This window comes from Columba livia, chromosome 13 (genome assembly GCF_036013475.1).
Source record: "Columba livia isolate bColLiv1 breed racing homer chromosome 13, bColLiv1.pat.W.v2, whole genome shotgun sequence".
Classification (NCBI taxonomy): domain Eukaryota; kingdom Metazoa; phylum Chordata; class Aves; order Columbiformes; family Columbidae; genus Columba; species Columba livia.
Genome location: NC_088614.1, coordinates 12,525,431 through 12,552,934, shown reverse-complemented (window position 1 = coordinate 12,552,934; position 27,504 = coordinate 12,525,431). Strand labels below are relative to the sequence as shown.

Sequence of the window (27,504 nt, the reverse complement as noted above, 5' to 3'; positions counted from 1 at the left end):
ACCATCTTCCCAAACGAATATTAGCACAAACAACTGATCAATCTACTGACAGATCTGGTTTGTTACACGTTACTCAACCTCCCTCTCCCAGAACAAAACAAAAAAATACCCCAGTAAATAAACATGACCTCTTATCAATGAAAGAGTAAAACCACCAGGACAAGAAAAGACCACCATTCAGCTAAAAGTAGGTCTCAATCATCCTTCTTCAACTCAAAGGACTGTAGTTATATCTCAGTGCATGAGCAGTGGAAGATCCAAAGTTAAGAAATGCTGATAAATCTGAACAGTTCCTTAAGTGCACGGCTGCAGATGCTGTGTTGTGGCCGCCTAAACCAACTCATGTCTCGTGCTGCTGCAGTCCCCCCATCTTCCTTCATGCTGGGCTTTGCAAAACGGAGCAGAGAGGTAACCTGCCTGAAAAACGGGGTGAGGGGAGGGTGTTTGTTTTTACTGCTAGGATACAATGTGGTGCGAGGAAACAAAGGAGAAAACCACAGCATACTGGATTTAAATCACCTCCCTTCTGTTACTTTCATAGGGCTGAGGAGGTAAAAAGGTGATGCTGATCCCTCAGTTGTCTCAACAGCTCAGATTTCTCTACCAAAGAGACACCATCAAGCCAGAACTGACACTGTCTCACGCCAATTCAAGAACCGTCTTACCACAGCACATCATATATGGGCAACATCTCTGTCAGGCTGCAAAAAGCCTTCATGTGAGCTTCAGAATTCTTACACCTCCAGTAAAAGCCACTGGGAGCTTCCATCCCACTTCTTACCTGCAACCTTAGATTCTCTTGTTTATTAGCAACTGTCAGCACCTAACCACAGCATGGAGCACTAGACTAACAATTTATTAGCACAGAAAGGTAATACCTTCGAGTTATTGAGAAAAAGATATCAATCAGAACTCCTCAAATTTGTTCCACAGGATTTTTTGAGTAAGTCTTGTTTTGTGAGTCACTCACATTTTAAACTCCAGCTATAGAGCAGAGACTTTACACCACAAGTACTGATTCTGGAAATGAGCTCAGAAGGATTCTTCCTCTCCCCTTGCTGAAGAGCTTCCAGTTGCATTCCTAGGGACATGCTTTACCACTTACACCACTTGAAAACTCCCTTTCATTCCCTCCAATCCTTTCTTTAGACTTCTGGACTTTGATTCCTCTAAGCTGAAGCCACCATGGTGTCATAAACACTGGAAAGCTTCCTAAGACAAAAATGTATCTGCCACTGTTCACTATTACAACATACCAAGCCTCCAACGGGCTGACTGCAAGCTATCAAAGATGAGACACACAAGAACATCTTTTTCAGTGACAGACGGGCAGCAGCTACAATATTAATTCACAGTTACAAATCCCCAGCACCACAGTGTGCAAGGTAAAAACCAGAGCTTCTCTACCAGGAAAAGAAAGACAAGGCACGGGAGTGGCTGAGCCACCAGAGAGGCTCCCAAAGGCTCCCCGGTGCCCTGACTGCAGATCGCAGCCATCAACATCGCGTGTTCACGTTGCTGTGATAATACGCACGGTTCCATATCATTGAAAGTGCTCCTGGAAACAGTAATTATAGAATAGAGTAAAAACAAAAACGGCCTATTAATATAGAAAATTGATCTTGGGAAACAAGCAGTAAATTCTATTATGTCCCTGTAAGATTCATCTAGAACACAGTAAGGATTAAGTGCTGTTCAGTGACCTTTCGTAATGTCATTTCTTTGGAAAATGGTCTTGAAGTTCACTGTAAATTACTTTAATTTTAGTAGTTACATAAACTAATCAAGTGCGGGGTTTTGAAACAGAGACAAGCAGTTAATCACCACATCAGTGCACTCAAAGAATAAGGATGGTCTTTTCCCTGCATTTGTAAAGCATTCAGCCCAGCATCCACCTCTGCACAGATAACCCAATCGTTATCACAGGTCTAAATGCAGAACAATTCGAGATATTTTGCAAGTCCCTTTAAAAACAGGCCACCTCTGATCTCAACAATGACAGCAGAATATTTCAACAGTTACAAATTATTAACTTGATTTCCGGTAGGAGTGTTTGCTGCACTTCCCTAAGACCCCTAAGCTGGCCAGAGTTCAAATGTTATTCTTGAAGGACTGGATGTATTAATTCCACTCAATACCTTCTCCTGTGCTGCTTTCCCTTCTGGACAGTTGTATCTATGATATTCATCCTTTAGCAACAAAAAATGCCAAACACATACACACAGCAGGCTGATAATACCTTTAAGATGATTAAAAATGAAATCTACACTAGCAGTAGAAACCCAGACTTTGTTGGCGATGCCCTTTTATTGCTTTCCCACATTTCCCAACATCATGAATATGGTTTTAAAGGAACTCCTTGTACATCCTTGTTCAGTTACATTTTTGATCCAAATAATGCCCAATACGGTGACAAGACTGGATGAGATGCAAAACCTGCTGCCAGTTCAGTTCACCGCGGTGCTGCCCAGGCAAGGGCGGCTGCACCAAACACTACCAACAGGATTTGCTGCTTCTGCAGCTCCTCCACTTGCTGCTGTTCATGGTATTGACTGACAGGGCAAACGCAGCCTCCACAACAGCCTACGGTATTAAATATTACTACTGGCTGGGAAAAACCTTCTCATATTTAGCATTTTGGTGGCAGCAGTGTCACAAGCTTCTACAGTTGCTTTCTGTCACAAAACTCCATGGTGCAATCTATCTTGACACAATGACACGAGTCCAAGTTCAGGTCCTAGACTATAGATGACAGAAATAGCACAGATTCTAGTTTATGTTCACAATCACCTCATTTCCTTCTCTTTCAATATCTTTTCCTTGATCATGCTTACGGGGTTTCAGAAACACACTCTCAGAAGTTCTCCTTCCAGTGCTCAAGCGCGGCTAGGAATACTCTGCTCCACACAAATATCTCTCTAACAGTCCAAAATTAAGTTCAAGGTTCCTCCTTTCTATTTCACTCCACTTCTGAGGCCTCATAATTCCAGAAATCAGAGTGACCAGACCTAGCTAGCAAGAGGAAAAACTACTTTAATTTAAATTGCACCAGAGACCCAAAGTTTCCTACATTTTAAAAACTGCCCACATCAAACAGCACAGAGAGCAGCTGTGTAAGTGCCTCCACTTCCAGTGCGTTCTACCACATTTACCTCTATTAACCAAGAGAATATAACTCCCCTGTGATGGACCCGCCTGTTCCACCCGACGGCCACGGGACCTCTAACCCTTCCGGAAAGGCGGTCAGAGCAGAGCAGAACTGCTCAATCACATCACCGATCACTGAACAGAAATAAGGCACTTACCCATCTCTACCTTTACTGACAATCTTCACCTCAAAATAATAAATGCCACAGGCTGCAGGGATGGGGTGTGTAGCCCGGACTGAGGCAGCATCTTTGTGATTTTTACCGTGACCTGGGAAAGAAGAGAAATGTAAGTCCGGATGGGATTTGAACACTCACACGTTTTGCTCCATAACACTGCTATCTGAACACAGTGGGGATTTCTACATATGCAACAATTTAGAACACATTTTTCAGAGAACTAGAACATGCAGTCCTGCACTGCCACCGTGACCATTCCCCACACTACAAGCACCGGAGTTTTCCTTTGTTTCCACTATCAAGTCGTTGATAAGGACTCACAGCACTACCTCTCCCCCTCCCCACATACATAATTTGAAAAATAATGTACACAAACAGAAGACAAAACGATTACACAAGAGGGGAATGACATCAGTGTTTACTAACCAGGCAGGAAAAGGAATGATCGGTTCTCCGCGGGGTGGGGAGGGAGAACAGCCTCCAATAGCGAGCAAGAAAAACACCAGTGTGATTCCCCGAGTCCTACGAGTCTGCGAGCAGCTATTTTGTGTAAACTCAAGGAGCCAAAGCCCCTGTTACACAGCATGGCGGTGCCATCCGAGCCCTGGGCCGGGTGTTAACCGGGATGACAGAGTAAACGGACCACCTGGCTGCAGAGAGGCGCTCAGGCCCGGGCTGGTGGCACTGCAAAGCGTTACACGAGGCAGCAGCTCCGCCGGGCTCCAGACCGGCTCTGCCTCCGCCTGCCCGGCCCTGCGGAACCCGCGCCGGGCTGGAGGCCCCGGCCCAGCAGCACCCAGGCCCAAGACCGGGGCGCCCCGCGCTGCTCCCGGCCCCGCCGCCGCCTCCCCCGGGGCTGTCAGGCCGTCCTGGCCCAGCCCGCCGCCCGGCCGGACCCGGGGCCGAAGCCGAACCCGGCGCCGCCGCCCCAGCCCGGCACCTTTGTAGTGGACGCGCAGGTTGCCCTGCGAGAGGCCGATGTAGTTGTACTTGTCCTTGGGGCTCCAGGAGCGCGGCAGCGGCGTCTCCTCCTGGTTGACGGCGGGGTAGAGGCGGCGGAGGCGCTGGCTCAGCTCCTGCTCCTCGGGCGGGCCCGGCAGCGCCGCGTCCCCCCCGTGCAGGCTGCCCGCGTCCGCCATCTTGGATTCGCTTTGTGTCACCGGGCGGGGAGCTAGGCCCGGCTCCGGCCGCGAGCCAATGGCGTGCGAGCGTGGCCACAATGGGGTCGCGCTGCCCGACGGGAAGCGGAGTCCGCGCCGCGCCTGCCCTCCAGCCTCTCGCTCTCCGCGGGACTACATGTCCCGAAAGGCCTTGCGCTCGAAGCCGCTCCCCGCCCGTCGGCGCGCTTGCACGCTGGGAAACGTGTCTCCCCTCCGCCCGGCTCCCGTGAGCGCCGTGGGGTGCGAGACTCCCTTTCCCGGCGTGCTCCGCGGCAGCGCTGTGCCGAGGGCCCGCCTCGCGCCTGCCGGACGCCTCCTGGCAGGGGCCGGTTTTAGCCGCTCCGCCACGGGGGAGGGCAGCACCGTTTCGGCGGCCTCGCCCCGGGCCCGGCCGCTCCTCAGAGCCCGCCTCCCGCCGGGGCAGGGCTGGGCCGCGCCGGGGCTGCCGCTGCTGGCGAACGGCACCAGCGCGTCAGGCGCTGCTGGGACAGCTATGGCGGCACGCGAGGGGGCCGGGGGGGGGTGTCTCCATGGCGACGGGTGTAAACAGCGCGGGCGGCCGGGCCATGGCGGCGCGTCGGGCTGCGCCGGGCGGGTAAGGGCCGGGCCGGGAGCGGGGTGTCGGTGTCCGGGCCCCGCAGGGAGCCGAGCGGAGCGCTTCCCTTCCCGCGGGGCTGGGGTGCCTCCCCGGGCGCTGTCATCCCGCCCGCCGACAGCCGTCCTCAGAGTGGAGCGGGGGCGGCAGGACGCAGGTCACGGCACCGTAAGGGTAAATAACCGGGGAAGGCGTTCAGGAGCTGCCCTCGGGACACGGCATTTCTGGAACAAGGGCAACACTCACTCACAACGGGGCAAGGAACTTGCTGAGTGACTCCTGCGGTGTTTACCTGGCCATTGTTAGCATTTATAGCTGCCTGTTCATAGTTAGTTTATCCTTTGGAAATCAGCGCCCATCCCTACTAGTTGTTTTCTGTACCATTCCTTTATCAAAGCATCTGTCTCTACCATCAATACCTTGTTCTAGTTAGTCTGAATAGTTCAGAACAGTTATAAAAGCAGCAAAGTCTCCTCTCAGATAGGGTCTGAGTTTGAGGAGAGACCTTCTCGCTGTCTACAACTACCTGAAAGGAGGTTGGAGCACGTTGGTCTCGTCTCCCAAGTAGTAAGTGATAGGACAAGATGAAGTGGCCTCAAGTTGTGCCAGGGAAGGTTCAGATTGGATATTAGGAAAAATTTCTTCCCAGAAAGGGCTGTTGGGCATTGGCACAGGCTGCCCAGGGCAGTGGTGGAGGCACCATCCCTGCAGGGGTTTAAAAGACATACAGATGAGGTTCTTCGGGACATGGTTTAGTGCTAGACTTATGTTATGGTTGGACTCAATGATCTTAAGGTCTCTTCCAACCAAAATAATTCCGATTCAGAGACACAAGTCTCCGTTCTGCTGCTCACCCTTTCCCTCCCTTCTGGGAGTGCAGGGCTGCTCCCCACGGGAGGGTGAGACATCACCAAAGGTGACAGCAGCAGAGGGAAAGCCCTTCCCAACAGCACCCACCTCAAGGCCAAGGGACGGATCCAGTCCAGAGCGAGCAGCTCAGAAACAGGAAGGGAGACAAGGCTATGGTGTAGGTCTAAGGCACTTGCAGGGCTGAAGATGGTTACACCTACAAAGTAGCTCAGGGAGAGCCCAGAACTGAGCTTAAATGCAAGAGGGTCCATGGGTAGTGGGCTCAGCTGAGGCTTGTTAGGGTAATTAAGGCTGACTGGAGGCTCTGACAACTGCTTGGGCTGTCTCAAAAGGAAAGTTCTGGTGTGTTTGTGGCCAAGCCTACTTTTCTCTGTATGTCTTGAGCCTCCCTCTGGCACAGTGAAGACCTAATTTATACCCACAGACAGGCTTTTATCTTCAGATCTCAGATTTGGTTGATGGCAGGTGGTCTAAAAGTGCACTGTCACTGCTTTTTCTACTGGAGAGCTCCAATACGGACAGCCAGGTCCACATCCATTCAATAAAATTTGCATATGGTAAAAGAATCTTTGCTTATGTTGAAGCTGAATGTTTTGCACTCCTGGGAAGTACCTTTCATCAAACGAGCAAGTTTTCCGTGCTTCAGTTTTGCTGGCTTGCACAGTGCTGAAATAGCCATTGGTTCCAAAGCCAGGCTGTCTGTACCGCAGTCCAAGTAACAACCATTTTCACTCATGGGAGAAGTGATAGGTTTATATATATATATATACATATATATATATATATTTGGTGGGGTTTTTTTTCACTCAATGTGGGTGCCTGGGAACAGGCACCTTTTGATTTCCGAACCCAGGATGTTGTAGTTGGACACCCTGCTTCTGTCAGGTGAGTGAAGAGCTGTCCTGGCAGGTTGTGCACTGACTGAGGGGCTGTAAAGATTGCCCTTAGCTTAAAATCCCATCCTGCAAGAAGAAAACAGACACATGGTCTTGGGTGGTAAGTGCACTTGGCTTTTATGAAAGAAAATGGAAGTAGAGACTGCTCAGTATCAAACTGCTAGCAAGTTTAGCTGCAGATAAGAAGAAGAAATATTTCTGGATAGCGAGGAAACTTATTTCATCTAAATGCATGAAAATTACCCTTTGGATTCTAAAACAAGAGTTACTGTGTGTTTAATGGTCTGTTGTATACTGGAGACTTTGAAAACACTCTGCAGTTCTGACCAGAGGCCGCTTCATGCTCATCCTGCTCCTGGAGCGTCCCTGGCCAGCACAGTTTGATCTTCTCAGGCCTGGCTTCCAGGCACACGGCACGAGCTTCCATGGCTTCCTCATGCTGGTGCAACAGTGCCACAAAAGCACATTGTGCCAGCTACCATCTCCTCATGAGAATGAAGGGTCTTCTGTGTGTCTGTAATCACTAAGCAAAATTAAAAGATGACGCTGGGTTGGTTAGTTTTCTGCTGAGGTGACGCCCCAAAGCAGCTCACAAAGGGGTCTGATGAGCAGTGGCAGCAGCACGAGGTGCAGAGCTCGCAGGAGGAGATGGTTTGGCTCTTTGGGAGCAGCAATCTGCTGGATCAGCTCGCAGGGAGTCTCAGCTCAGGGAGTCTCAGCTCAGGGAGTCTCACCCACAGGAGCAGTTCCTTGGTCTGGCTGACCCACTGCTGGGGGTTTCTGTCTCCATTCTCACTGCCAGCTGCAGAAGTACTCCCCCACTGAGGGGTGAACGTGCATTTTATGTTTTTAATCAGTCTAAACTGGGTAACTGCAAGTTTTCCCTTGGATTAGCAAACTAGAGCAGCTCAGAGAACTGCCCAGCACACAACAGAGGTGACACCACCTGGACACCAGGAGCCTGGTGTGGTAGGGGCAGAAACAGGACCCCCCTTTCAGCAGAGCTGAGCTGGTACCAGGTTTTATGGAGCTGCAGCTTGAGGCTTCTGGTTTATACACCGGGATGGGAGATCCAGCAGCCCACCAGGTACCATCTCCCACTCCAGTGCTGGGCCGGCTCTCGTTGGGCTCCTGAGAGCCGGTCCAGCTCATCCCCTGCTCACCTTCCCCGGGGCGGCGGGTCGTTTAAGAGTCAGATCTGCTGAAGGTGCGACAGCGACGTGTCCCCCCAGCGTGGGACCACGCTGGCAGCCACAGTCAGTGCTCAGACACCAGCCAAACGTGTGCTCATGTTGTGCTGGTACAGCGCCTGCAAGTTCACGGGGATCTCTGGATTGCTTTCCTGTATTGTGCCCACTCTAATTTTTTCCTAAAATACACATGCTTACTTCTTAAAAGGCCTTTTACCCAGACATGCCAGTTTCTAGCCTAGAACATAGAGTTCCAGGTTATATTTGTTCCATGTTTGCTGGTTCTACTGGCTGTCAGGCCACCTGTGCCCTGGCATTGCTGCCGTCCCAGAAAACAGGCTTTGCAGGCAAATCCCGGCTCTTGACCGCTGGGTACCAGGTCTTCTAGCTCTTTTTCTGACCTCTCCTCTCCAGAAGACCAATGTGTCCCAGCTCGCCCAGCCGCAGGGTTCAGCCCGGGTGCTCCCACTGAGACAGGGAGGAAAGTACCGAATGTTGTGCCAGGTATCAAACAGCAAATCCCAGAGTTCAGCTGCAGCACAAATGTTTCCATCAGTCCCTCCCTGTACATTATCCCATTGGATATTTTCATCTGTCAGGCACTTCATAACTGGTTGTTTACCTTGGGTCTACGTGAGCCAGACTCTCGATCTCCACTGTAAATACATTTAATTCTGTATATTTTGAAAAGTTTCTTTCTTGCCATTGCACAGGGCCGGTCCTGAATCTCCCTCTGAGACTCCAGATTGCCAAACACGTATCAACAGTCTGAAGTGCGTCCTGTCCAAGAAACAGAAGACTCCGGTGAGTTGAAGAATTCCAGTGAAACATCCAAAATTTAGTTAATGCAGTCAGCTTTGAATCTTGCTGGAAGCCCAGGGACCATCCCAGACTATTAGGAAGTCAAGCGAGTTCTATTAATTTTCATGTTTCTTATATATATATATAAAATATATATGTTACTGCTAAGTCTTGAATTTCAGATACAGATGTCATCTTTGTGAATTAATTACTGCATTTCTATGGGTGGAGGAAAGAGAAGAGGAATCTAAATATTGTTCTTGGCTGCAGCCTTCTGAGTGGACATACACAACAAATCCTGAAGCCAAAATTTGACCCATATAGTTTAAAAAAAAAAGAAACCACATGACCGCATGCTGTTTAATCGTAGGATAAGAGCATCCTGCAGGAACATCTGCTCCCTAGTATTTATCAGTCTTAGCACATAAAATAAACAAGCATAGGAAAAATCAATATCCAAATGATGCGAAAATGAATTGCAGGAAAATGTATACCAAACAAAATAATGGGAGGTCAAAGTCTATAAAAGGCATGGGTATTTTTGGTTTTGCATTAGCATTTTGGTTGTATTTCAGGAATGTGCCACTTCTATGACAAGCTGTATGTGCTACATTAACACAAGAACTTCAAGTATTATTTTGTCCCTAGAGCTGGGACATTGTGTAAGCACTTTCCTCATTGTATGGAAGATTTTCAACTCGCAGTAAATAGGAATCTGCCTGTTTCTCCTATGTAATCTTCCTGCTTCTTGCACTGAAATGAGGACATTTGAACTTCTGAGGCTTTGTGTTTAACTCTTTCAAGGCTTCGTCTGCCTGAAGTTTGGGTTTTGAAAGTCAAACACTCCCATTTGCTCATGATTAATTTTTTTGTACACACTGATTAGGAAGGACTGAACTGGACAATTGCATACTAATAACTTGGTTTTAACAGTGAAGATAAAGTAGAGCAATCCAGCAGAGCTATCCCTAAAGATGCACTGAGAAAGTTTCAAGATAGAAATTATAGTCTTAAAGTTAACAACAAGATTTAGCTTTCAGAAGAGCTTGCAGCTTCTGAAGGAAAGTTCATGTATCATATTCTTTTTTACTGTTCCTCAGACCTTATTTTCATTATGTTCTACGCTGACGCAAATTCAGCTCTTTCACGTAGGGTCACCAACCTGCATTTAAAACCCGTGATCTATGCGAGTGACCGTAGCTCAGCGTGCGCTCACCAGGGCACAGCCCAGTGCCAAACTCCCCAGTGGAAACAAGACCTAAGTCAAACCTGTCACTTGGGATTTCACCTGCATTAATGCAAAATTCTGATTTATCTGTGTGACGCTTTATTTTCTAGCGGCCCCAGTGTAGACCAAAAAAAAAACGTTTTTCTCCCCAAAATGTGAACACTTTCCCACAACCATCTAATCTAGGCAGCATGTACAATAGCTACCAGGAGAGCGTTCAGCGGTGTTCAACAAATGGTACTAGTCGGGGAAGATGATTTCTTCAAAGAACAGAACAAGCTTATTTGGTTTTTAGGTGTGGTCAAGTGCCGTCTGAGAAGAGTTTTAGGGTACAACCCTTGTCCTTCTGTTTCACTGTACTCGTAGGCACTTGTACCAGTTCTGGATTTGGCTCTTTGTTGCGAGTTTGTAGTGTTCTGATACAGCAAATGGATTTGTTTTTCCTTTTCAGTCTCTTCAGCTCTCTGCCAGAGGCCACTGGTCCACGTGGCCTGCGTTTGTGGCCGGGCAGACTGTCCTAAAGAATCATAAACCCTGCTGCGCCCCGGAGGAGAGACAGCCTAGGTAAGCTCAGCCTGTCCTGTTAAACCACCAGGATTGCTGGGAGCAGATTGTGAAAACCAAGACCTTACAGAGCAGAACCTCTTCCATTGTCGGTGAGAACAATGTTGGGCCACCCCATGAGAGTTCAGCACAACAGAGAAGACATTGCTGGTTCTGACCAGCAGCTCTATAGGAGATGTCAAGTATTTATGTAGTAGCCAGTCATATTCAGTATAAACATACCATAAAATGCTATTGTTTCATGATTCATTGACTGACAGTGTATAGGGCAGTAGAAAGGAAACCAAAATCCTTAAGCTGATTTATGATGAGTTCATTCTAACAGGTATGACACACATAAGTCCACACATTCATTCTTTTCCTGTGTTTCTGCAGCAATAAACAGGCCCTTCTCGCCCTTCCAAAGCCACGATACTTGGAGCAACTGGAATCCTATCTAAGGAAAGAGCTGCAGTCTCTTGATCTGACTAAGGAGAACTCCCAGGAACTGAAATTACAGGTCTGATACAAGGTTCTCTTGCCTTGAAACTAGGTGCTGAGATGGATCAATTAAATTTGCCAACCAAAGGAAAAAGTAGATGAGAAGAGTAGGCACCTATGAGTTTGCAGGTTTGCAGCTCATGTTGGAGAAATTGCACAGAAAGCAGCTTATTTATATGTTGTGTTGCTGTTGTTTGCATGTTGTTGGCTTGTTCGCACCTTCTTCTGCACTCTGCGCCTTCTAGAACTGTTTCCATTTTCAAATCAAAACCCAGGTCTTTAAAAAGACACAGTAATCTAAAGTGGATGTGAAACGGAATTTAGTCACTGAGCTCCTGAAGATTCTTGACTAAACCCGTAGAGAAGAAAGTACGTAGGTTTCCAAATTTTCACTGCAAAACCTCTCATTTCTGAAGTTATGTTTTTGCACGTGACAAGAAAGGGCTTTCTAATTTCTCTCTTGTCAGAGCCTAATCAGGATCCCCAAAATTCACAGTTTCTAATGGGTCTGATCCTGAAGGATTTGTTGTATTTGAGGACACACCTCATGGAGACACTGAGAACCACCACTTTAATTTAAAACTCAGAGCAGGAGTGGGTGCTCCTATTTTTGTAATATCCTGCAATTAGAGCATTTATGTAGGCCATGGGAAGTCCAGATCTGATTTTCTCTGCACAAACTAATTCAAATTCTTATTCCCAAATGAATCCTCTAGTCACAGGGAAAGAAAGTGGTAGATGGAAGAGAGTGGAGGGAAACAAACACTGACTAATGGCAAGAGAAAACTGAGGTTTCATAAATGTGTTTCTGCTTTGAAAATCTTTTTACTGTCTTAGGTAACATGTTTAATTGTATTTGATAGTGTGAACAGTCTTTATCGTGAAGTCAACAGGGGAGAGAACTCCACCTTCCTATGAGGTGTTTGGGATGGTGGACCAAAAATGGAGGGACAAAATACATTGTGGTAGCAGTATTTTTATACTTGTTCTCACTGTCATTAGATGCTATTTGCATTGCATAAAACACCTCTCTCTGAATTCTGAAAAATCTGCCACTAGATGTTTTCTCAAGTTTTCTTTCTTCTCTCAGCCCTACAGAGAGATCTTTGACTTCTTCATAGACAGCTTCAAGACCTACAAGCCCTTGCTGGCAGCTATAAAGAGTGAATATGAAGCTACTTTGGGTAAGCTCTTCAACTTTGACCTGTGGGGGAAAAACACGTAGACATGTTCTTATGGAGCTTAGTTGTGTTGGACACATACAGGGGACGAACAGCCTAAATAGATGATGCTGGTAAAACCTCTTTGTGGTCTGTTAGGCCTATTTCCTTCATATATAAGATTAAGTTGTTGAAAGTTTTTTTTTTCCCCTATAGTATTTTAGATTTTTATATTTAGATTTAAGATTTTTAGATTTTTTAAAACCTTCATCACATACACAGTTTAGGCAACAGCAATGTCTCAGGGTTTTCCTGGGACAACCATATTTATAGAGGAGTGTATTGAACTCATCTATTTGGATGCACTTGCTCTGGTAACTTGAAGCTTGAATTACTGCTGCAGCAAGGCAGGGCGAGAGCTGAACGAGCTGTTCCCTGGCCATTCCTGGTGTGCTCTAAACTCTGCCTGGCATCCAGATGCCACAGTGATACCAGTACTTTGTAAACAGTCACAGAGAGCCAGAAATAGCCTGTAACCCGGAGCTCATTTCATGCTGGGCACTGAGCAGCTATCAAATGTCAACAGTTTTCTACAGGGACAGTCTCTTAAAGGATAGATGTTGTTTATCCCAGTACCTGTTACCTGGACTACCTAATCATAGACCCTCATTATGGACCAAAAAACACATCTTTCTTTGCACAGTATCCTCCAACCAGGTGAATAAGTCAATTTTAGTCAACATATAAAAACATCTTTTAAAAAAATCAGTTTCCTTGTAGAACTCCTTAGTGCACATCTCTCTGCTTCAGCTCCCAGAGAGATCACTGGTGTCTGTGCTGCAGCTGATATTGCATTGCTTTCTGAAGCTTTTTTATTTTCCTTAAGCATTTATTTACTGACTCCTCAGTATTGCTTGGCTGTGATATTCCCTTTTTTTCTTTGAAGTTACTGGAGACCCAGCAAAACATCTCTTTTGTGATAACTCTATTTTTGGACCTCAGCTGAATGCAGTGAAACGCTATGCCATGGTATCAAGTCTACTTGATACTCTAAGAATAAAAAAAAATAATGTTGGGTGGTTTTAAAAACTTTTTCCAATATACTTTTCTGTATATTGAGGGTTCATTTTCCTAATTACAGATTTTACTTTGCTAACGAGGGCTACATGACATCCATCTCCTTTTAGCTTGAGGAACTGGATGGGGCCCAGCGCTGCCTCTTGCTGGACACCTCTGTGAGCTGAGTCAACTCACCCAGCAGGACAAACAGACACCAAGAGCTGCAAAGTTTCCTGTTGGTTTAGTGAGTTGACTTGCTGATGAAAGTGTCTGAGCTAGAGAAGAGACAAAGGCAAGTGTCTGAGAGCAGAAATAGCACAAGAGAAAAGGAAGAAAATGTACCGATTTGTAGAACTGCTCTCCTAAATATTTATCTTTATTCTTAAATTATGTCTGACTGTGCTTAACAAAAACAACTTCTTCAAAATCTGTGAGAGGTGGCCATTCTGAGGGCTCCTAACATTAGAATTTTATATTCTATTTATAAAGGTGCAGCTTTGGAGCAGATAAATGGGACACTTTGCTTAGAGAGATGCACATGCATACTCCACCTGTGGCACTTCAGCTCCCTGTGAAACTGAAACTAAACCTCCTTTACACCACAGCATTGTATTTCTCAGCCAGCTGGCTATTATCTTTGCAGTCTGATTTAGCGGCTTTCTCTCACTCTGTTTTTTCTGCCCTAGTCACAGGTTCTGTGCTAGCAAAGCCTGTGTGACATTTAAGGTGCTTACCACAGGGGCAGGTTCTCCCGTTAAATGTGCAGCATTACAACATATTACCAAGTCTGTCAGAATAATTTGGTTTTAAAAAAAGAAAAAAGCATTATTAAATGTTGTCCTAAAACTGTGCTGCTTACACTGTCTATTTAGCTGCATCATTTTGGCAGCACGATGTCCAAGGCAGCTCGCTCGTGCGTCGCTGGGCAGGCAGCTCAGAGCGGGCGGCTGCCTCTGATGGGAACAGGGATGCGCAGCCTGTGCTGGCTGCTCACAACTGTGTGTCTTCTGCCAGAACTGCAGCTGTAGCTCCTTTGGGTGTTGACGTCTTGCTGAACCAGCACTGAGGCCTTACAGCCATTGTTTCTGGAGTTAATCCACATGAATGTGAAGGTACAAGGCAGAATTTGGAACATAGACCTCTGGAGGGGTAGGTCTTTGTGGGGATGTTATCCGCAGCTGGATCCACTTCTTTATTAAGATAATACTCGGGTTGCTATATGTCCACAGGGCCTTCACATTCACTCCTTTGTGGTGCTGAGACTTCTCGGTCCATCCAGCAACTCTGTACGTGCAATGAGCTACACCACAGCCTGAATTCTTTCCAAGTGGGAGAATGTCTGTCTTTTCTTGGCGTAGGGAGAGTTACGAGAGGTTGTCAGAGCGCTGAACTTCCCAGATGGCTCTGGCCAGTGTCCACACTACAAAATAATTTTGGCTGACAGCAAGTTGTGCTCTAACTTCTGACATATAGGCAGCTACAATTAAAAATACTATTGCACTTAATTTAAAGGGGTTTGCCTGTGGTCAGGAGTCAGTTGTGAAACACTCAAACCGTGCATCGAAACAAGTTTGCTGAAGTTTTAATAAGGTCACACTGAGCAACCAAACAAGACAGCAGCAGAAGCTCTGTGCTGATGCTCCAGTTTTTGACGTCTCTTCTCATGATGCAAGTATCACACCAAGAGAGCTTTGCAAAACCTTTGGTACAGTTTTAGCACGGGAAGGAAATTCACACCCTAGTATAATAAAAAAGTAGTTCCTGTTCTTAGATTTTTGCATGAATTTTAACTTTTAAAATGCAAAATCTGTTGCATAGTATTTGTGCATAAATACTAATACTGTTTTTTTACTGAGGAGGGAAAAAAAGCTCCAAGTCAGATTATTCAGCATCCACCAGCATTTCTATCAAGAGACAGAAATGTTCAAGAGAAGGAGTAACAGTTTTGATTGCTGAATAATGCAGTTATTCACAAACAAAAGGAGGCTTGCCTCATTTGAATCACACCATATCCTGTCTTCTATCATTTTATTCTCTTGGTGGAATTCTATATAGTCATAAAAACAAGCCTGTACACCAGGGAGGTGACATCAAACCAAATTCTACCGTGTAACTGTAACTGGGATGTGGGACCCAAGTCAAGTACTGTCACTAGGTTCCTCAGGTATCTTTAAGATAAATTTTCAAGGTAAAGGGGGAATAGCTGAGGGTGAAAAGCACATGTTATAGCAGAGAAAGCCAAGAGAAATACGAGTTCTTTACTAGATATAAGAAAGAGAAAGGCAAAAGAAGAGAGGTCAAGGCATCCCTAAAAAGAGGGGAGAGTGGTTAGACAACAAATCTGTATACAAAAGGTTGCATGAGGCCATGCATTTGGGGACAAGAAAGCAGATTGAAGTCCACGAAGAACATGCCTCCACAAGAGGGTAAATCACTGTTACCAGCTGTCTTTAGCCCTATATGCTGCGTGTGCTTAAATGGTGACACCTTCTCACGTAATGGAATATGACAAAGCTATCAGTACTCATCAAAATTTTAAACACTCTAGAAAATAAAATGCTGTTCATCCTTTGTTTTCCAAACCACGATAAATGGTGTGAGCTGAAACAATAAATCCTTATGTAACAATCCTTATGAAGTTCATATGCACAGCTGGATAAACAACGTGATATAATCCCAGAAGGCACTACCCCCAGTCCTTAGGAACTCACCAGGCCAAGCAGTAAATCTCCATGTTCAGCCTCGCTTCCCACCAGCGCTGTTTTAGCTTTGAATATTCAACAGCCCAGCTGAGTAAAATTCAGGCATTGTTGCTCATTGTGAGACCCCACCTCTGCTTTCTGTAGCTCATCAGCAGAAGACAATTCGTGCCCTAGAGCCTCTGAAGGCCATGGTGGCTACTGTCTCCGAGGAGTGCACCCGGCAGATACTGGCACTGCAGGAGAAGGAGAGAGATGAACTAAATATGTTAAAGCAAGAGAAAAAACATTTGTTAAAGTTCATTGACAACATGAAGGAAGAAAATAATTCTCTTCAGACTCAGGTAAACTATACAATGATGAGTCAAACGTTTCCCAGCTGCAGTTGGATGCATTTTGCACACCTGATCTCTAACCTCCCAGCCTCTCATCCTTTGGTGCCAGGAGAAGTTCTGGAGCAGGCACTGAATATCTGGCATGGTAGCAGTGCTGGATCTTGGCCAACCCCAGAGAATATCCTGTTCCCTTGGGACAGGCTATGCTGCTGCTGTCAGATGTCTTCACTTGTATCTCTTGTCCCTTCTGGCTCTTCCAGTATCATATTTGAAGGAGGGAGGAAATAAATATTTTCCTAGTACTAATGTTTTAAGTTATTATGTACACGCACTCTTTTACAACATAATACCCTTAGCATCTTTAAATATGTGTCATTCATCTTAAATGGTGTAACTCAGATCATTATATGTATGTAATTCACTCTCTAGAAGGCTAAAAATCAGATGGAGAACCTCTTTGCACACTACTTCCAGGTTTAAACCCATCATATTTCTATCTGATCCATCCTTTTCTATAGTGTTATCACTTGTCCACTCTCCTGCTCCAGTTTTTCCCATTTTGCCTCCCTTATCCTACTCTCTGCTCCTTAGTTTCTGCTTTAGACCCACCAGACCAGTCCAAGAGTTCCCACTGATGGATCCTGATCGATTCAAGCCTCTGTTTCCTGCAGGTCAAGCATCTGCGGGAGAGTGTCACTGAGGAGTACGCTCGCTATCTCAACGAGCACGCTGCCCGCAAACTGCTGCTAGCAAAACTGAGTGATTTGCACAACGAGCAGCTGGAGATGACACAGCAAGCCCAGCGCAGAGAGAGCACAGATCTCTGTAAGAACCCATCCTGCACAGAGACCCAAATACACACCCATGGGTGCAGCTTTGCAGAAGAAATTCAGAGTATTTCTGAACTATCTTCAGATATGCTTTGATTCTTAAAAGAAGTTAGACAAATGCACAGCTAAAAAGTTCATAAATGGGTAAGAAAGGGAATAGGCAGGGATGTACCTACCAGTCTGATTCGATTCAGTCACTGTGTATATTCTTGTACGCGCTTGCTTAGCACAGCAGGTAAATTGAAAGCCAGTGCAAAGGTTCCTTATGGATTTTGACTCCAGTGCCAACTGTCAGCATGTCTTAGCCAGGCACAGCTGGCAGCTGTGTGCCTGTCTACAGCGATGGACAAAACTGCTGAAATCCAGGTGGCACAGAGACCTGGCACAGAGGTCACTCGCAGTGGTTGGGACCCTGTCAGGAGATCGTCTCTGTTGATCCACAGCTGGGTTACGGGCACCCATCAAGCTCCTGCTCTGTGCCATGGCCTCTGCCTAAGGGTTTGCCCACCCATGAGCCTTTCTGTTAAATCAAAGCCAAGCCTGAGCCTTTGAGTAGATATGTAAGGAGTCAAGAATGGGAACACTACAGTATAATCCTGGACTTGCAGTTCTTTAACAGTAATACAGTCACACCCATTCAGCTCTTGCCAATGCTTTGCAAGATTACGTGGTCTAAAAGCTTAATAGACGATTCAGAAAAATATTACTGCAACTTTACTGTCATGAGTTTTCATCAATGGCTGTTGTTTAAAGATACCAAGGGTGAAGATACAGTGAAGCTAAGTTTGGCATTGAAGGTAGCCCGGCAGGACCTCACCAAAGCCCAGGAGAAGCTGAACCTCATGATAGCATACTATGCAGATGTTGTCCCCAGGAGAGATTTTGAATCACTGGAGAAAAAAAACTCAGATTTACTTCAGGAGGTGAGAATAAGCTCCTAATTTTCAAACTATACTACATAAATACAAACATAACATGATGCTTCAGTATTCAGGTTGGGATAAGGACTCAGGAAATTTAGAGCTCACAAAAGGCATTTCTTTATTCTTTGTACATGAAATACATGAAAAGCCACTGCCCCCAAATCTCCCTACCTATTGGAATCTCAGACTGTCAGAGCACTCAAAATTAATATGTTGTCACAAACCCTTAACGTCAGGTTTAACTGAGTTAACACTGTAAAACACAGACCACCAAGAGCCCACAGATTGCAGCTTGAGAGCTGCTGTGTGAAGTAATATATATAAATAAATGAACTAGATTCCCCTCACATACATTGCACAGTTTTGTCCAAATCATGGCTAACTGAAACTACTGCTGGGCTACTAATGCTTTGCTGTATAGCTGGGGTTTTGCATTTTCCAGGAGTATTAAATGTTGCTTTGTTTTGTTTTTTTTTTTAATCCTGCTGGAACTCCAGGATCATCAACCCAGCTATGGGGCTGATCAATACATTTTCCAGCTGTGAAAGAACCGGACTGGGCTTCTCACGTTGTACCTGTTTGCTGCCTTTTCAGAATAAATGTTTGCTTGGCTTGCACCGGAGATGCACGGGAGCAATGTCACAGCGCATGCAGGACAGAGAAGGGATCACAAACACCAAGGCTGGGATGGGGTCTGCTCCCAACCCCACAGTGACCTGGTCTCTAAAGGATGATGCAAACTAGAACACATTAGATCCCACCATGTAGTTAGTGCACAGATGAGAAGAGGGATGGATGAAAATCTCCAGGAAGGCATAAAAAAAGTACCACCTGTCTTTGTGCTTCAGGAAAGCAGCGCTGGGTTGTCCAAGATACACGTGGGCCATTGGCAGTGCTATTCCAGCCCTGACCACCAGCACAGCTTGATCCACTGTTCATGTCCCTGTGTCGTGGCATAATAAATACAGACACAGCCCTCAAAACCCAGACAAGGATGTTGGTTACCTCTGAATCACAATGTACCTTTGTAGTAGTAGAGCAAAGACAAATCATATAAAAAAGAAACACTTTCCAAATGCAGTATAGTGGATCTGAGGGGGATGCATGTAAAAATTTCTGGAACAAAACCTTGTTTCTCCTGCTCTCTCCTAGTGGATTAAGATCTAATTTTAAACATAAAAACAGGCATAAAGAGTCACTGATATGTTTTGTCAGAATATTTTGTAAATAAGATCAATAAAATTTAATTATTTTTTTTCTAATCTAGAAGCAAATAGCCAGGGACAGCTCTCTGTAAGTCCAGGGACTACACTGACTGCTCACCTGAGCTGTCTGACAGCAACAGAAAAATTCTGTTACACTTGTTCGTTGATTACAATCCTCCTTTCTGTATCCTTTAGATAAAGACTCTGCAGAAGGATTTTGATCATCTCCATCAGGAATATGAAACACTGCTGGACATCCAAAGAGAGACCGCAGAAGAGCGAGACAAGTTCTGCGCTGAACTCCAGCGAGTCCAGCACAACTGCACGCCCCGGCCAAACTGGGCCAGGTGTTCAGGTGCCAAACGTAGTCTGTAGTGGTTTGCTTAAGGCAGCTCATCTTTACAGACTTTGCTGTGGTGCATTTCTTACCTGCAACACCTCATTTTCTCCTAAGCTGTGGCAGTGGCCTGAGAGAGAAGAGCTTGCAGGATATGACATTCCATAGATATCTCAGGAGACAAGTGGACGTCTGGAGATCAATCACAAGGCTCCCAGTGGGGTTCACACAAACCCAGTCTGTGGGTGCATCCTCCTCTTACAGCAGCTCCGTGTCCTTTTGCTGTTGCAGAGGTGATTCCTGGTGGAGCCGACCGGTGGGACTGGCTGGCTGAGGGGAAGACCAGTGACCAGTTAGTGGATGTGCTTCTGGAAGAAATAGGAACACGAGTGCTAAAAGAGAGAAATGCCTTCCATGGAAAGGTATGTGCAAGCTTTCTTTGCTGCTTGTTTCCACTGGGATTAATTGGTAATAAATATCCATTAGGAAGGTGGGAGAATAGCTTTTATGGCTGGTGTCTTCAATATTCACCTTCCCATTAGCAGAACCACCAAAAACTTTAAAGCTAGGAAAACTCAGGTTAAATGCAAAAGCTGAAACTGAGAATGGGCAGAATGAAAACTGAGCTAAAGTAGCCACACTCTACAATGATGCCACATGAATCATCAGACATGCAGGTATTACTAGTGGCCCTTTCTAATACCGCACTATACGGCTGAGCCAAATTAACAGCTTCCTCCTGCCGAAAGCCTTGTCCTCTCTCCTGTCCCTGCCCCGGTACTGGCTGTGACAACAGGGAATTGTCCAGCAGAGCAGTATTTGTTTTTTTCACTGTTTAGTTCTCTGCTGAGATGAATTCAAACGAGCACTAGAATAGTAGAAAGGCTGCGTAGCGGGAAATTACTCTTTTTCATGGCATCAGGAAGTTAATGCAACTCACACTGTCCCACTGCACTGCACCCCAGCACGTGGGGGAATCGGGAAATGATACAGGGACAAAGAAATGTTATAAGGATTCTTCACATCATACCAAGCATAACTGCACTGGTTTTCTCAGGGACAGAGTAGCATTTCTATGGTCCCTCAACATCTCTTCCTCAGTCTTTCCAGAAGCTTCAACTATTTGCCCTGCTGTTCCTGGAAGATATTTCCAAGGAAGATCTTTCCTCTTCTATTTTTGCTAGGCAGAACCTCTCACACAGTCCCATTTTGTCTAAGGACAAGGTCTTTCAGCTCAGTGCCACCAAGAGAAGGTCCCACACCCTCCTCCTCTGCAGCTACAGTTCCAGCCAAACACTGCACGCTGACCACAGGGTTTCCAGTACAACACAGAGCTCTTTAGCATCGCTCTGCTGTAATAAACAACTTACTGGCTGCAAATATATTGCACTACCGATGAGGTATGCTCGCAGCTGCCTGGACACAACAGGGACACGTTCAAAAATCACTTATGAAGTTTTAAGTAGTGCAAACATGGGGAACAGGTGATGTGGCTACTGTGGCCCCCAACTTAAGCAGGTCCACCCTGGAGCAGTTGAGATGCTGCAGAGGTGCTGACAGATGTGTTTTATAGTACTGAGAATGAGACCCACACAAGTGACTCATTTTAATGGCTTTAGGTGCTGAGAAGATGGATTTGGTGCTGTATCAGTGCCCGGGAGGCAAATACCTTACCTGTATCGGTGTTTCTTTTCCATTACTTAGGGCAAAAGTGACAAGGTGCCTGTGTACTTGAGGCATGAAGGTAAAGTCAAGAACAAAAAACCAACTAAGAAGGATGTGGTGAACATTCTAAAGGATATCTGGAAGGAGAAAATTGCACTAGACCAGCAGGTTTGTCCCATTTTCCTTCTCCACAAACAGCATTTGCTATGACAGCCAGTCCAGGTTGGGAAGCCAGGGTCTCACCCACATCCTGCCCGGTGCTTCATCTGAATCGAGCTGCATAAAACATTGTACATGAACAAACCACCTCAGCTGGCAGCAGCCCCGTGCCTGGCAGGGCTCCCCAGGGATGTGACTCATGAATTAGAACACTGTCACGTGGATAACCAGAGCGGCTCCATCTCAGCTCTAAGAGGCTTCTTCTGCAGCTCCTGCTCCCGGAACAGCCAACTCTGTGAAGCAGCGGATGTTCAGCCACCACTGCAAATTCAGAGGCATTGAGGAAACCAGAAGTATGCACTGGTTGCTTTGATGTCCAGGGCTGTAAACTGCAGTGGTCCGGCAGCCGTGCTGCTCAGACTGGCTGAGGTGTCAGTGAAGACTCCCCCACCACGCAGGGTGCCCACGGAAGGAACCACCTGAGCTAAATCAGCCACACTTGCATGTCCAAGACCTCAGCCAGATGGACTGCTGCTATTTCAGGATGCGATAGTGCTCTGTAGACTGCAATGCCATCACAACTACGCAGTGTCTGTTCTTAGGTGGTGGAAACCTTGGCAACATTTGTGCAGCCAAAGCATGGCCAGGGTTTTCTGCTTGGTTGATTTTAACCCATGGCAATCCATTATTAAGCCCCATAGTGTTTGTGTCCATGTGAGGGAAGAATAGATGGCACTGCAGGAAAAACAAGGAGGGGGGAAAAAGTAATTTACATTAATTAGTTTATCAGTATAAAAGTGCTTTGGTTTTATTACACAAAACCCAAAGAACTTGCCCTTCTTTGTGGGCACGGAAGACTGAGTGGGAGTGACAACTGGAGGGCAAAGGGGTGAGGTGTGTGTTCTCGGCCAAGGCAGACATTATGGATTGCCTGTCTTGGGTGATGCAAGACTCAAAAAGAGAATAAAAGTGGCTGTTTAATTCTTCCAATGTTAGGGATAAGTATGATATTATCTCCCCAGACACTAGACAAGACCTGTTACTGTGCCTCAGTCAGATGACAGTGACCCTGAGAGAGAGGGAGAGTCACTTTACAGATTTCTTCTCTTGAGCTAGAAACCTAGAAATATCTCTGAGATCAGTCCTAAATGGTTTAACATTTCCTATGGCAGCTTTACTTCCAGCTTGTTTCCCTGGGGAATTAGGGTTGCTGCAATCACTGTCTGGCTCTACTGTTCTCCAATAACTGCTTCAATTTCTCAACCCATGAGCCAAGCTCAGCTAAATCTGACAGGAGTAGCGCCTCAGAGGTAGCAAGTTCCCATGTATTTCACAAAAACAGGTAGGAAAACAGACTTGATCCATGGTCTCAGCAACAGAAGAGCTTCATTGGGAAATTACCCACATTTAGAGAACAAACCTGGGAGAAACATTTTGGATGACCTAATGACAGGGAAGACTCCCGCCAGCACTAGCACTGTGTGCGATTGCTAGAAGACAGACATCTCTATGCAGAATCACAGAATGTTAGGGATTGGAAGGGACCTCGAAAGATCACCTAGTCCAATCAATCCCCTACACAAACAGCTACAATTAAATGGGCAGATTTGATTTAGTTCTGCTGCTTATGTGAGTTACTCACTTGTTATCCACAGACAGAGAAGCGATCCAGTCTTCCCGAGTTCTTCCTCAGCTACCTCCAGAAGAAGTATGGAAATGCTGCTGCCATGGAATGGTCTTACAGCCTCTACGAGAACATGCGGCTCTGTCGATCAAACCATGTCCTGAGCTCTTTCTATGACATACTCACTGGGAAGGTAGGCGACCCGCAACCCAGCACCACACCTCCGCCCAGATACCCCCAGAGTGACAGGCAGGGGAAGGAAAGCAGCTTCACCTACCGTTCCTTCCCCTGGGAGCTGCACCTTCTCATGAGAATTCAAGTAAACACTGACACTAGAGAAGAGAATCCTGTCCATGCAAGACATTGCAGGCTCTTACTGCTCACAACAGAGCTTCTAGAAGACCCCATTTCTTTCAAACACTTTAGAAATATTGTATCTTCTCTCTCTGACAAGAGGCTTCTGTTTGCAAGCCGTACAATCCATGCCTCTTTCAGCAAGCCTTTCCTGAATGAGCTCATGATCTGTCCCCATGCAGGGTTTGTGAGATCAGGACACAAACCGCAGCACTGCGTGGGCCCCGGCCGCCTTGTTCCCCAGCACCACAGCAGAGCTGCAGAGCTCTAGCTACGTAGCCACATCTTTCCACCTCCTGTAACACAAAGATGTGCAGCCCCTCCAGGTCCTCTTCTACTTGCCCATCTTGTATCTCACCTGGAAATGGAGAAGCAGCCAGGACCAAGTGCCACAGTCTGGTTACTGAGGCAGCTGCCATTCTGAGGTCCCAGGGTGCACATCTGCACCCCAGGGCTGAACAGTTTAAGCAAGCTGTTCACCAAGAAGCTCCTGTGAACAGCCACCCTGGAAGCCACTGTGTTGCTTGCTTAATTATTTGTAAATCACTAAAAGCCACTCACTCAAAAGTTGCTTTAGAAGCAGGGCCAGTCCTTTTGCACTTTTGCTTCCCTCTCGAAGGCAGACCAAGAAACAGATGGGGTATTTACTGATCTGGGAAACTTCCCTGTTTCACAGGTGGGCGAAGAACAGTTCCACGGCCAGAATCAGGTGATTTCTGACCTGCAAAAGAAGCTGGCTGCCTGCGACAGCTCAGACAGTGGATCCCTGACCAGTGAGCAGTTCAGGCAAGAGGCTGACCATTGCCCACCGAGCTCTGCCCACGTCTGGCACATGCCAAATTTGTGATATGCTGAGTCTGTCTGTTTTGCTTATCCCCAGCGCAGCCAGGAGAGGAGGCTTTTTCTCTCTTAAATCCCTGTGTGGATGATTGTAGCAAGTCCATACTTGTTAATCACTGCATTAGATTTAGAATAATGTGAATATTCCAGGTTTTGAGTAGCACAGCTGAAGAGGCCTGAGAGCAGACGTGGGTGCTTCACATGTGCAGTGGGATGTGCTGGCAGCCCCCACACCCTTCCCTGCTCCCTGAGGGGACACAGGACCCCACACAGAGCTCCCACCAGCTCTGATAGTTTACAAAGTATTGCTGTGAATTTTGCTACAGGTGCAAGGTTTGTCAGTCTTCTCCTGGCCAGTCAATAAGCTGTGCCTTCCTAAGCGACCCTCTGAACACAGCATTTCCTTGAGTCACAGCACAGTAAGAGAAGCAGCAGCAGTTTCCAGCACTTGTCTGGGAAGGCAGCTCTGGTACAGACACACTAACCAGTTGGGTCTGGGCTACCAGCTAACCCACACAGCTGCATTCAGAGTCTTCCACATTGCTCAGCATCCAACTCTCTTGAGTCCTAAGCTCTGCCGAAAGCTTTGCCCTTCTTTTGGTGTCCAAAGGTGCACATGCTTCTTGACACATATTTCTGGTTGGAAGCAATGGTTTTTGAAGATCTGGCCAATGGAATACATGCACACACTGGTAGCCTGAAAACTAGACAGCCACACAGGCAGTTGTTAAGTGCTCGGACTGTAACAGCACACACACTTTGTCTCCATACAGCACGGCTGTGAGGGAAGCTTTTCCCCTGAAAAGGAAAGAGTCAGTCCAAGAACTATTGGATGCAAGCAGGTCCAAGCTGGACAGCACTGAAGACCTCATTGACTACATGTCCTTATTCAAAGAAGTAAGCTGATGTTACTTTTCTCTTTTGATTCAGATTAAGCCTAATTTAGGGTTTAAATTAACTTTATCAGACTAAATAGGTTTATCAGACTAACAATGTTGCAGTGCCCACCACAGGCTCTAATACCCAAAGTTTATCTGCAGACAGTGGCAATGCAAGATCGTGCCTTTCCTGTGGCATGGGCTTTTCCATATTTCTATTTATTTCCACTTTTCACATGGAAATTCCATTTCTAGGAGAACTGAGTTATTTTAACACACATCGAGGGGTATCTCTTACCCAGTCTGGAACGCACATTCAGGGCTGACACACCTGTAACTTCTTTCAGGACGAGGAGGGAAACCCTGACCCTTTTGTTGCCAAGCTCAGGAGCCAGTATGTCAGGGAGAAGCAGGAGTACCTGAGGCAGCTGAAGAACAAGCTGAGAGATTTAACGTAAGTCTGGAGGGAATGGGCTGATGGGGACAGAAGATTGGGACAGCAGACTGGGACAGTGCATGCAGAGGGAATCCCGCTGTGGACACAGCACTATCAGGGGGCTCCAGCTGTGAATATTGAAGAAAAAGCAAAACCTGGCTGAGCACCACTCCGCAAAATGCTGAACAGTGTCAGTTCCTGACCCAAAGAACTTGGATATGTCAGGCAGCAAGTAGAGGGGATTGGTTGTACCACTAATCCCCTTCAGGACTTGAAGTCTCATATCTCAACACCCCTCAGGTCTCCAAAAACAGCAGTAAAATCCTGTATATCCTCAGAGTTTGGTTCTGAGGAGCAGGAAGAGCCAACAGGACTGACAACTGCTGATCTAAATAAATAATTCTACCTCAAAACGACATAAGTAAGGGGCAGTTAACTGCGTGGTGCTGGGCACCGAGTACTGAAGATACCGGAGGTGGGTAGACACCCACTGAGTTATGTACTGTCCAACACGGGCACCGAATTAGCAAAGGAAAATGTAGTTCTGTAACAAAAGATCACAATGCACAACAGATGAAAGGTCGTCCCAGGTTATCACAAATCTAACATTTCCTAACTTTTGTTCAGTTTGAAATTTAGCACTTAGCAGTCTTTATTACACGTGTATTTAAAAAAAGGAATGCTAGTGGTGGCAGAGAACACCAAAAGGCATCCCTGCTCTGCAATTCAAGCAGCACTGATTCTCAATGTGGCACAAATATTTTAAAATTCCTTTCACATACCACAGCAAAGCAGTGACCAAGTTGTTTTTGAACAGAGAGGTGAACGTGGATGATCTGAAGACAGCTTTCCAGGCGATCAACCCCAATATTGATGATCAGACACTAGATACATACGTTGGCCTGGCTTTTCAGGTCCAAAGAGAAGGGCCAGCTCAAGAAGTTGTCCCTGTGGAAACTGCACTGGAGAGACTACTCGCTGGAGATGTGAGACGAGTAGGGCCCTTGCACAGGGAGGAAGGCACAACAGGTGTTGAAGGAGAGTAAGGAGACATTCACTATCAAGAATAAATGGATTGTTTGATCTACAGGTTTGGTATGAAGCTGAGAGTCAAAGTTACTGAACTAAATACTTCTTGCCACATGTGCAGAGACACAGCTAGGAGCTAACAGCTGAGAGGACAGGCTAGCTGGAGCTATCGAAAACACTTCCAGCTTAAGCAGAAAAGCTCTCCTGTACAATTTTCCAGCCTAAGCAGAGTCATTTCAGCTCAGCAAGACTTGCAAGAGGAGGGGTAAGGGGGAGCTGCCTGATCCCCAGATAGAAGCTTCACACCCCCACGGTGCTGGGGCGCCCCAGGGTACTGGGCTCTCTGCTTGGTGACAAAACAACTATGCTCCAACAGTCACTACTAGAACCTGAGAAGCCACCAAACTCCAGGCTGCTTGAGCCCTTGGGCCTGGTGGTTCATTCCACTACAAAAACCTTCCCACATAAACCAAATACGCACAATTAACTCCATCTGAATCACTCTCTCTTAGTCCTTCATCCATCACGTGTGCCCAGAAAATTTCATCTCTCAAATGGTCTTAAGTTATTGCTTACTCATTTCCCATGAGAGATATAATGTAAACAAAGTATATTTTCCTGTTTCAATTTACATCAGTAAGCAGCTGTGGTCACAGACAGGATTATGATCTACTCTTGACACAGTGGACTACACTTGCAAAAGGGGACAAACTCCAAGTTTGAAAGCCCCTGCTCTAGAAAAACACACAGCTGTAACAAGGATCTGCTTCTTTGCATGAGGCAGTCTGTAACTTTTCTCCTTTGAGCAAACAACTCATTAGTAGGAAGAGCATCAGCACAGCTAAATGTCTATAAGGAACA

General features: G+C 46.2%; 2 protein-coding genes across 5 annotated transcripts in view; one reads left to right on the top strand and one right to left on the bottom strand.

Annotated features, from left to right (window-relative positions):
• RANBP10 (RAN binding protein 10) overlaps positions 1-4,506 on the bottom strand; it is a 67,171-nt gene extending 62,665 nt beyond the window's left edge. Inside the window, exons 1-2 of one of the 3 annotated variants that reach the window (XR_010465971.1) lie at positions 4,267-4,506; positions 3,306-3,417 (exon numbers count right to left, since the gene is read on the bottom strand). Coding sequence is in view for 2 of the 3 variants with exons in the window: in XM_065029143.1 (XP_064885215.1) it covers positions 3,306-3,417; positions 4,267-4,465 (311 nt within the window). In the remaining variant the exon portion in view is untranslated. Of the gene's footprint in view, positions 1-3,305; positions 3,418-3,752; positions 4,156-4,266 lie in introns of those variants that run through there. The other 2 variants (XM_065029143.1, XM_021301400.2) reach the window with 2 other exon arrangements.
• A 132-nt stretch (positions 4,507-4,638) lies between these two features.
• The window catches only part of TSNAXIP1 (translin associated factor X interacting protein 1), a 24,487-nt gene continuing 1,621 nt past the window's right edge, over positions 4,639-27,504 (top strand). The window contains exons 1-16 of one of the 2 annotated variants that reach the window (XM_065029141.1): positions 4,640-5,081; positions 8,751-8,841; positions 10,518-10,630; positions 11,006-11,129; positions 12,201-12,294; positions 16,176-16,372; positions 17,035-17,188; positions 17,947-18,116; positions 19,517-19,676; positions 19,950-20,080; positions 21,363-21,491; positions 23,138-23,299; positions 24,137-24,246; positions 25,074-25,197; positions 25,526-25,632; positions 26,432-26,701. In XM_065029141.1, the coding sequence (XP_064885213.1) occupies positions 5,017-5,081; positions 8,751-8,841; positions 10,518-10,630; positions 11,006-11,129; positions 12,201-12,294; positions 16,176-16,372; positions 17,035-17,188; positions 17,947-18,116; positions 19,517-19,676; positions 19,950-20,080; positions 21,363-21,491; positions 23,138-23,299; positions 24,137-24,246; positions 25,074-25,197; positions 25,526-25,632; positions 26,432-26,660 (2,160 nt within the window). In that variant the 5' untranslated portion in view covers positions 4,640-5,016 and the 3' untranslated portion in view covers positions 26,661-26,701. Of the gene's footprint in view, positions 5,082-8,750; positions 8,842-10,517; positions 10,631-11,005; positions 11,130-12,200; positions 12,295-16,175; positions 16,373-17,034; positions 17,189-17,946; positions 18,117-19,516; positions 19,677-19,949; positions 20,081-21,362; positions 21,492-23,137; positions 23,300-24,136; positions 24,247-25,073; positions 25,198-25,525; positions 25,633-26,431; positions 26,702-27,504 lie in introns of those variants that run through there. The other variant, XM_065029142.1, reaches the window with a different exon arrangement.